We start from the raw sequence: 10839 nt of genomic DNA on the forward strand, positions 1-10839 counted from the left end.
TGGTGATGATTAGAAATCATACATACTCTCTTACACCCCCTGCCCCAAGAGAGTCCTGCAGGAGGGGCACTATCTCCTTGCTAACAGATAAATTTTAACATATATATATATATATATATATATATATATATATATATATGTATATACCTAGTATAGATAATCTACAACTATTCACACATTAGGATGATGTTCTTGTTGCAGAAGCCAGGACTGCTGTGAAGACTGGCCCTGACTTACAATGGTGGCATGTGAGGTATAAAAAGAAGTGCAGGGGTGGAGCCCTTGTAAGTTACACACCCTATTATAGCGATGGATGGGGCGGAGCCTTATAAATTATACCTCCCATGAGGAATCATGAAGGGGCTCATGCATGAGCAGAGCCTTATAAATTACACCTCCCATGAGGAATCAAGAAGGGGCTTGAGCTGGGGCAGAACCTTGTAAAGTTCACCTTCCATAAGGAGGAAGAATTGGGAAAACCTAATCTGGAATCCTGTTTGAAAGGATCGTCATCAAGTACAGATGCAGGAGCTGGTTGTCAGAACTTGCACTATTCTAGTTCATATGAAAAATTGATATGTATTCCAGTTTTGTGTTATACTGACCTTTCTTTTCTCACAGGGAGGCGCGATACAAAACAAGAAATCCAAGCGCTGCCTGGAGCTGCAGGAAAACAGTGACAATGAGTTTGGCTATCAGCTGGTGCTTCAGAAGTGCAGCGGACAGAAGTGGAGTATAACAAACTTTCACAAGAACATCTCAACCTAATGCAAGAAGTGGATGCTGTAAAACCTGCCTTGTCCATCATGGGGGCTTCACAGCGAATCTCAGCACAGGTTCTCCTTACACTACTTGATTCCTTTGCTACTGTGTAGCAAATGATAAAACTTTGCCTGCTGTTTGGTTGTTACTTTTTTTTTTATGGCGTGAGTATGTGGACTGGGATGTAGGCTTTTTATTTAGGAATATTTTTATGGTTTTTAGAAAGCTGCTGAATGGTGGAGGGGGGACGACGGAGAAGGGGGGAACATTTTACATCCAAGTGTAAATAAGTTACAAAAAATTCTAAATATTTATAATGGACAATAAATTTTATGGATACAAAGATCACTGCCTGTGAGTTATATTATGTGACTCGGTGGGATGGGGTCAAGGGAGGGTTGTGATTGGATGTAGAGTGTGGCAAGAGTAGAAGGAAGGATTGTGATTGGATGTAGGTTGTGGGTGAAGGAAAAGGGAGCATTGTGAATGGCTGTAGAGTCACTGGAGGAGAAAGGAGGGTTGCATTTGGATGTGGAGTGTGGCGGGAGGAGAAGGAAAGGTTGTGATTGGACAGAGTGGTGGGAAGAGGCAGGAGGGTTGTGATTGGATGTGGAGTGTGGTAGCTGGAGAAGAAAGTATTGTGATTAGATGTGGATTATACCGGGAGGAGAAGGAAGGGTTGTGATTGGCTGTGAAGTGTGGCGGGAGAATAAGAGATGGCTGTGATTGGATGCAGAGTGTATTGGGAAGAGGGGGAGTGGCCATTAGGCCGGAGTCACACTAGCTAGAAATACGGACCAGTGCTATGCAAGAAAAAATTGCATAGCACTCGTCCCAATGTTAATCTATGGGGCAGGTCCCATCAGCCGATTTTTTTCTTTTTTTTTTCGGCCGTATTATATGTGCTGAGAAAACTATTCCGCCCATAAAACACCAATGCAATTCTATGGGGGCGAGAAAAATACGGATTACAATCGGAGCATACGTGTGACTTGCGAGAAATATGCACCGGTGTCCTTTACAAAAGCCGGCAATGCAGAGCGCGATACAGTAAAATCACACTGACAGGTTTAATAAAGAATAGAAAGAATAGATATAGACACACAGAATACACACATATACCATATATACTCGAGTATAAGCCGACCCCCCTAATTTTGCCACAAAAAACTGGGAAAACTTATTGAGTCGAGTATAAGCCTAGGGTGGAAAATGCAGCAGCTACTGGTAAATTTCAAAAATAAAAATAGATACCAATAAAAGTAAAATTAATTGAGACATCAGTAGGATAAATGTTTTTGAATAGCCATATTGAAACAGGAGCCCCATATAATGCTCCATACAGTTCATGATGGGTCTCATAAGATGCTCCATACAAAATACACCCCATATAATGCAGAAAGGTTAATAATGGTCCCATAAGATGCTCCCTAGAATAATATGCCCCATATGCTGCTCCATAAAGGTTATGGCCCCATAAAATGCTCCATAGATTATGCCCCCATAAGATGCTCCATAGATTATGCCCCCATATGCTGCCCCCATATGCTGCTACATACATTATGCCCCCATATGCTGCTCCATATATTATGTGCCCATATGCTGCTCCATATATTATGCCCCCATATATTATGCCCCCATATATTATGCCCCCATATGCTGCTCCATGGATTATTCCCCCATATGCTGCTTCATATATTATGCCCCCATATGCTGCTTCATATATTATGCCCCCATATGCTGCTCCCATATGCTGCTCCATATATTATGCCCCCATATGCTGCTCCATATATTATGCCCCCATAAGATGCTCCATATATTATGCCCCCATATGCTGCCTCATATATTATGCCCCCATAAGATGCTCTATATATCATGCCCCCATATGCTGTCCCCATTAGATGTTCCATACATTATGCCCCCATATGCTGCCACTGCTGCTGCAAATAAAAAAAAAAAAAGACATACTCCCCTCTCTGTCGCTGGGTGTGAGGTGCCAGTGTCGCTGCTGGCTCAGGACCCGGCACCTGAGACATTCACCTGTCCTGCGTCCATCTATGCTGCTCACCGCTGTCTGCCACATCTACTGTCTGAATGTCACTGACAGAAGACACATCAGACAGCAGCAAGCAGCGATGGACCGGGGACAGGTGATATAGCCTATACTTATAGAATCGTAGAGTTAGAAGGGACCTCCTGGGCCATCTGATCCAACCCCCTGCTCAAAGCAGGATTCGCTAAATCATCCCAGTCCTGGCGCTAAATCATCCCAGTCCTACATCATCCCAATCAACCAGTCCTGGCGTGGTCTCTGCAGCTCCGTTCTCCCACTGTCTCCCTATCTGCCTTCAGTGGTCACTTGGTACTGCTCATTAAACTCATGAATATGCGCATATTCATGTTTAATGAGCAGTACCCTGTGACCGCTGAAGGAAGGAAGGGAGACCGTGGGACAAGCAGGGGGGCTGCAGAGACCGCGCCAGGAGGGGTAAGTATGAACTGACACCCCCGCTCCCCCTCTGTCCCCCTGGCGTATATGACTCGAATATAAGCCGAAAGGGGGACTTTCAGCCCAAAAAAATGGGCTGAAAATCTTGGCTTATATTCAAGTTTATTCGGTATATTTCATAACGTTCTACTTAGCCGAATAGCCGCTAAATCAATTGCCAGCTTCTGTAAAATCAATACAAAACCCGACATGAAATGGCACATGGTTTACATACAGTAAACCATTTCATTCCATTTATTTTTTTATACGTCTTTGACTAATAATTAGATTAGTGTATGTGTGTAAAATTTGGGACATGTAGGTGTTAAATTAACGGGTAAATTCGTTGAAAAAAATTGTGTGTGCTCGCACGGTATTTTTACCGCCAGAGAGGGAAAGCCAGTGAGTAAGGACAGATATTAATAGCCTAGAGAGGAACCATGGTTATTGGGCCCACCCTGGCGAAAAACATTTGCCCCCAGCCACCCCCAGAAAAGGCGCATCTATAAGATGCGCCTTTTCTGGCGCTTAGCCTCTCTATTCCCATTGCCTTTAGTGGTGGCTCATGGGTTAATAGTGGGTTAATGTCACCTTGCTATTGAAAGGTGACATTAAGCCGGGTTAATAATGGAGGAGGTGTCAATAAGACACCTATCGATTATTAATCCACTAGTCTGAAACGGTTAAAGACTCACACGTTAATTAAAAATTATTTTAATGAAATGACACCAAGGTTTTGACAAAATATATTATTCTGCTAATCCAACAAAAGCCCTTGTTCTGTAAAAAAAAAAAAAAATTAAAAACAATATCCATACCTCTCCGCCGTTCAGTCAGGGCCCCCCGCTGCAATCCATCACAAGGGGTTAAACTAGTTTACAACCAGGACCAGTGCTAATGCTACCGGCTTGGCTGTAAACCACTGCAGAATGAATGAAATGTCTGCGCAGGCGCCCCGGCTGACTGATTAGCGTGGGAAACTTTCTGAACTTTTTCTCACGCGCCTGAGTTCACCCCAGGTCAGCTGGGGACTCCGCGCAGCCTCAGTGATGTCAGCGGTAGTCACTGAGGTTGCGCAGACTCTCCGCCTGACCCGCGGTGATCTGACAGCGTGGGAAAAAGTTCAGAAACTTTCCCACGCTTATCAGGTCATCTCTGGTCAGGCAGGGCGCCTGCGCAGACATGATTTAATTCATTCTGCAGTGGTTTACAGCCAGGCCTGTTATGAATGAGTCACCGAGGAGGATGGCAGGAACAGGCTAAGCCACCAGAGAGGTGGTAACTAAGCGGATTGCAGACCCCTGATCCTATCAACACAACTAGCAGTAGCCGTAGAGCATTCCTGTACGGAAATTGGACTGACGGACAGACATGCCTGTGGTGAGAGGCAGAGGGGTGGTGCAGTGTAGGTGTGAAAGCGCCGAGATAATGAGAAAGGGTGCCATATTATAGTTTGACCATTAGAGGGCAGTGGAGAGTGTAAGAGTGGGACTGAATAACTGCCATTGGTCAGAGGAATTGTCAGGTGATAGTGGGTGGAGCTACCAGGACTGGGAGTATAAAAGGCTGAGGGAAGGTTCTGGAAGGTTCAGTCAGCTAGGGGAGCACACTAGAGAGGAAGTTCTGCTGAGGAGATAGAGACAGTAGAAAGGCTCCAGAGAGGACTGACAGTTGAGGCGGTCACGGGGGGGTGGCCCAGAGGACGGTAGCCACAGAAGAAGGCTGCCTGAATGTATTGAACGGACGGTGTACTCAGACTGGTGAAGCGCTGTGGTGGATGGGCCTAGGGCAGCCACAGTGAAAAGAGCCACAGAGGACGCCACGATTATAGTAACAAAGGAAGTGAAGGTACCCGGGTCTGTGTACAAGAGAAGTGTAAAGTTGCTGTGGTGAATTGCGGTGGTCGACAGACAGCCAATAAAATCAGACCTGTTGAATACAAATTCTGTCTCAGTCTTGTGTTTGTCTGCGGCAAGAAGTGGGTCACCCCCCCAGTCGGTTACCATACCTACATTCCTACGATGCCCTAGACGCTTCGTCACAGCCGGAGAACTAACTAAGCCTAAAGCCAGAAAGGTGAAATCTAAACTGCCCCGGAGCAGATCACCAAAGGAATTGACAGCCCCCAAACATATATTGTCGGTGAGACAAGATGAGACACAAACACAGGCAGAAAACAGACTGAGCAAACAGTGGGGCCCAAGCTGTCTAGCCAGGACAGAAAAGATCCTGTCTGTAATCACACACAAAACCCTAAAAAAATCCAACACTTCTGATATACAAAAAACGTGAGGCCACACGACCTCACCCCCGCTAGATCAGTACTCTGGTATAAACTGGAAGCAAAACAAAAGATATTAACATAACAGGGGACTGAATAAACTGACACAAGCTGTAACATATGGAGCAGGGCCCAGTGCTGCCCCCAGCAGGGAGTACGCTGAACCCTAGCAACAAAGCAGAAAGCAAAAAAAAGGCACAACCAGATTAGATGCAAAGGATTAGCAAAAGAATCACTTAACTGAACCATGCAGATGAGGCATGGGACAAAATAACTCCAAATGCACAAGGAGAAAAATCACCAACAACCACCAAGAGCAGCCAGCTCAGTTATATGCTCCCAGCCAGTAATCCCAGGTTTCCATCAACCTGGCCAGCTCCACTACTCTCAGTAACCACCAGATGGAGCTTCGGCACAGAAATCCGAGCAAAGGAATTCACAACAGGGGCCTGTAGCATTATCACTGGTCCCGGTTGTAAACTAGTTAACCCCTTGTGATGGATTGCAGCGATGGACCTGACTGAACTGCCGAGAGGTATGGATATTGTTTTGGGTTTTTTTTGTTACAGGAGAACAAGGGCTTTTTTGGATTGGCAGCATAATAAATTGTCAAAAACTTGGTGTCATTATTTCATTAAAAGTATTTTTAATTAATGTGTGTGTCTTTTTTAACCCTTTACTACTATAGGATTAATAATGGAGAGGTGTCTTATTGACACCTCTCCATTATTAACCCGGCTTAATGTCACCTTTCAATAGCAAGGTGATATTAACCCATTATTAACCCATGAGCCACCGCTAAAGGCAATGGGAATAGAGAGGCTAAGTGCTAGAAAAGGTGCATCTTATAGATGCGCCTTTTCTGGGTTGGCTGGGGGCAGATGTTTGTAGCTGGAGGGGGGCAAATAACCATGGTCTCTCCCTAGGCTATTAATATCTGCACTCACTGGCTTTCCCTCTCTGGCGGTGAAAATACCATGGGAGCCCATGCAATTTTTTTCAACGAATTTACCCGTTAATTTAACACCCACATGTCCAAAATTTTACACACATACCCTAATCTAATTATTAGTCAAAGACCTAAAAAAACTAAATGAAATGGTTTACCATATGTAAACCATGTATCATTTCATGTCGGGTTTTGTAATGATTTTACAGAAGCCAGCAATTGATCTAGCGGCTATTATGCTATGTAGAACTCTTATGAACTATATATATGTGTCTCAATGACATGTGTGTGATATATATATGTATTCTATGAGTCTATATTCTTTCGTTTGTGTTTTAACCTGTCATTTGGATCCATTATATGTCCATTTTGCAAGCCGGCGAGAAAGTCTCATCATACGGATGCCACACGGATGCTTAGATGCGAGAAAATCGCATCCTCGCATTACAGTCAGATGACATACGGATCACTGGGCGATTCTCGTCCGTGATAAACGGACTGTATTTTTATACGTTGTGTGCGACTCCAGCCTTAGATGGATGCTAGGATTAGAAGAAGTGTTATAATTGGGTATGGAGTTGGAGTTGCATTGTATAGCAGGGCATCCATGATATTAGTAGAGACCAGTGACTGTCAAGAAATCCTGTCTTAGGGCTGGCGGAACGCACCAAATTATAAAATAATAGTAGGTGCGTTCGCAGCCCGGGGTCCACCGTGCAGAGGTGGTACACTGCTGCTAAGTAATGGCAGAAGAATTAAGCGGTGCGAAACCAGTCACACGTGAGTTACGTCACCCAATGTGAACAGGGCGAACTCTGTTACTGCACAGAGCCGCACCACCGCTGAAAGTAGATGCCGGAGCCTGTTAACTCACAGAGCCCGGCCAAAAGAGCGCAGAGTGTACAGCCACAGAACTCTACCCCAAGGATACGGGGTTAGAGTCCTTCTAGGCCCACTGAACGCGTGGCGTCGCTACCGCGAGCACCGCTATAGACGCTGGCTATGGAGCACATGCACTGAGGCGTGCCGTGTCCCTGGTGAGGCCAGATGCCTGACTCAACCTCAGACCTACCTACACCTAAGCCTGGGCGCTAGCAGGCTAGGCTGCACAACACATGTGTACCAAGGGTAGGGGTTTCTTAATGAGTCATTCACCAGAGACATTCATACGTGCATACATCACTCACTCCTCATAGTCTGTAAATACAGTCTATCCTAGTGCATGGCCGAGCGGCCATGCGAACCTTTTAGGCTGTGTGCACACGCTGCGGAAAAGGTGCGGATTCATCCGTGCGGATTTTGTACAATCCGCAGGTGGAACCGCAGGTCAAAATACCTGCGGTTTTACCTGCGGATTGCTCTGCGGTTTTGCCCTGCGGTTTTTCATCTCCTCAATGGAGGAGATGGCAAACCGCAGGAGAATCCGCAGAAAGAATTGACATGTCAATTCTTTCTGCGGATTGAAAACCGCAGATAATCCGCGCGGAAAATTCCGCACCGTCTGCACTGCGGTTTTTGATTCCCATAGGGAATCATGGTACTGTACACCGCAGCAAAAACCGCTGCGGAACCGCAGCAAAATCCGCAGCGTGTGCACACAGCCTTATAGCCTCGGGCGTCCGGGACCTTCCTGGCTTCTCGGATGGGCCAAGCCGAACACGAGCAGGACCTGAGCACGTGACCCTCGATCTCCAATGGGAGATCACTCCACGGGCATGCTCAGTGGCCCAACATGAGGACTTAGTCCCTGGAGAATCTCGCTGCTGAGCAGCATGCATTGTCATAGCTGTGCCAGAGGTGGCAGCAGCAAGCAAACCCACGGAGTTGGCCTGGGCAGAGCGCCGGGACCGACGAATCTGCTGAGCAGGCTCCACTGCGGCCGAAGAAAAATGGGAGACCGCTGGGTGCAAGGCTCTGGATTCCTGCTGTGCAGTGGCAGGAACCCGACGCCTAACATCCTGGGAGTTGTAGTTTTGAAGAGTTGGTGAGACGCTGGTATAAAGGCTGCCTGCGGGGAAGAGCACAATCTAGCTGCCATACTGAAATAAGTAACATTTCCCCCTGAATTGTGTGACATTATATGTCCCCATTACTCATGTCACCTTAGTGCACAATGGTAGATACATTTAGATGTTAATTGATCTTGTGATCTCCGCCGACTCTCCTGTAATTGATGCTCCTCGCAGCAGATACAATATCTTTATCTTTCTTTAGATATTTATCATAGTTTACCAGTAAAACTTAAACCTTGGCGCTTCCCCCATGGCGCTCCACCCCCGGTGGCTGCTGACAAGTTTCTCTGAGAATTTCTTTGGCGAATCAGAAAATCTGGAGCAACATTGAAAAGTCTCACAGTCTGATGTTACAAAACTCAGAGAAACCAAAAAACATTGACATATGTAGGAAAGCCTTGTGCCTGCTGCACTTGGTCACTGACTATAAAGTGCTGTCTGTGCAGCCGCAAACACTTTCCTAGCAATTCAGCCACTTTGTTCAAGAGACCTAAAAACGCCCAACGCCACCGATTACTGATGACATTCAAAAGTACAAAAGCAACCCAGACCCCAGAACTGCGGGCGTCTTACAACGCTGTTACTACACTTCTACACTGCAACAAGCCCTGATCAACGTGGGAATAGGTCTATAACGCAAAGGATAAAAGATGTCCAGGATAAAGGTGCAGCACAGGAGGAGTCCCAGAGCTGCTGAAACAGAAAATACCATGATCTAAGCTATGTACGCTGGCAAGAAGCAAGGCCAAGGAGCCACAACCTCTGCTATTAGCCACTCACATAGATAAGACAGACAGATCCAGGAACTGACAACCTCCATAGAGATAAACGTTACAAAGGGCAATGAATTGGGGGTGTCATCCTCTTTTCACTGAACCTGTCCCCTATACACTAGTTTGGGGAGGTTTATCTGCATAGAAATTATTACGTTACCTTTATTTAAAAAAAATGGTGTCTGTTCACATGTCCTTACCTACAAAAAAAACCATCAAAGGATGCCTGGAGTGGCCAAGCAGGTTTTGGGAATCGCTCTCCAGTGTATTTGCTTCCCGACCCGAGAGCAGCATAAAATCGGGACCGAGACCCTGGGATCCAGCGCTAGGTCTCTTATTGGACTCTTGCTGTAATTGATATCTGCTGCAGCTCTGCTAGTCCTCTCCATGACGAGCTCTGTCTAACATCACCCACACAATTGACAGCTTTCTTCTTATACTTTAGCGGCAGAAAGCGGTCAGATTGGGAGCGGAGATCGAGAGATCGACAGCTGATGAATATCTTGGACTACAACACTGAGAGGACTAGCAGAGCTGCAGCGCAAACAGTGATCTTATCAAAACTACAGCAAGAAGCCCATTAAGGAACAATACTGGAAGCAGGGTCTTCAATGCCCCTACTTTATGCTGCAGATGGCGCAGCAAAAGCATGGTGCCAGATTAACTTCAAAGATCAATTTACAGGTTGCAAGAAGTCAAGAACTTAAAAGGGATGTTCAGAGAATAGAAAACTCTCATCCATAGGCTAGAAGAGAACTTACTGATCACCAAGGGTCCGACTGCTCGGAAAAAGGGGGTCTGGATCCTGAGAACTGAGATCTGAACAGCCCCATCTTGAATGGAAAGTAAATGTGCAGGCTTGATACATTGTCTATATGACTGCTGGAAATGGTGGAGCACTATAGTCAGTCCCATAGACAATGAATGGAGCGGAGGTGGAGAATGTACAATTTTGTTCCATCCAAAATGGAGCACTTGCATTGCTAGGTTCTGAGGGGATCACAGCAGTTGAATCCCCAGTGATCAGCAAGTTATCACCAATCTTTTGACTCGAAGAATACCTCTAATTTAAATGTGTAGCCGTCATTGGAAACTGTCAGCAAGCATGTCAACAGGCACACAACTAGCAGCTTACTGGAGCTTCTAGAGTGAAAGTCGGGTGCAAATGCAAATCATCAGATCAAGCTCTGGAAAGGTGGCGGTGATTTCAGCTCTGAGGCTACAGAATTATTTGGTGCAGTATTCGCTCCAAATGTAAAAAATGTGCTAAGAATCATAATCAGCGTGTGACATCCTGTAATGTTTACTAACAAAGCGACTGTGGAGGACGGAGCATCCGGAACGATGGACCCGGAGTCGTTGCATTTCGAACGCCGCAAATCTCCAGTGAGAACTTTTCAATTCTGAGGCGGAAAGTGGCGGAAGCAATAATCCGAGCAGATAATTATTCTTTATGATTGGAGATAAAATGTTTGAAGACCGTTTTATGTTCCCCCCGGTGGCTTCATAGATCAGAAGAAGAAATCTATTACAGTCTGCGAGCCTCACTGTTAGAGGAAATGACGGTGTGGCGT

The 10839-nt window shown here is 45.8% G+C and overlaps 1 protein-coding gene across 4 annotated transcripts in view; it reads left to right on the forward strand.

Moving 5' to 3' along the window:
* The window catches only part of GALNT18 (polypeptide N-acetylgalactosaminyltransferase 18), a 253671-nt gene extending 252564 nt beyond the window's left edge, over window positions 1-1107 (forward strand). For 3 of the 4 annotated variants that reach the window (XM_073578383.1, XM_073578381.1, XM_073578384.1), the window contains exon 11: window positions 622-1107. In XM_073578383.1, coding sequence (XP_073434484.1) covers window positions 622-768 — 147 coding nt within the window. In that variant the 3' untranslated portion in view covers window positions 769-1107. Of the gene's footprint in view, window positions 1-201 lie in introns of all 4 variants that reach the window. The other variant, XM_073578382.1, reaches the window with a different exon arrangement.
* The last annotated feature ends 9732 nt before the right edge of the window (window positions 1108-10839 follow it).

The sequence above is a fragment of the Dendrobates tinctorius genome, unplaced genomic scaffold (genome assembly GCF_039654945.1).
Source record: "Dendrobates tinctorius isolate UK_male_01 unplaced genomic scaffold, ASM3965494v1 ptg000059l, whole genome shotgun sequence".
NCBI classification, from domain to species: Eukaryota; Metazoa; Chordata; class Amphibia; order Anura; family Dendrobatidae; genus Dendrobates; species Dendrobates tinctorius.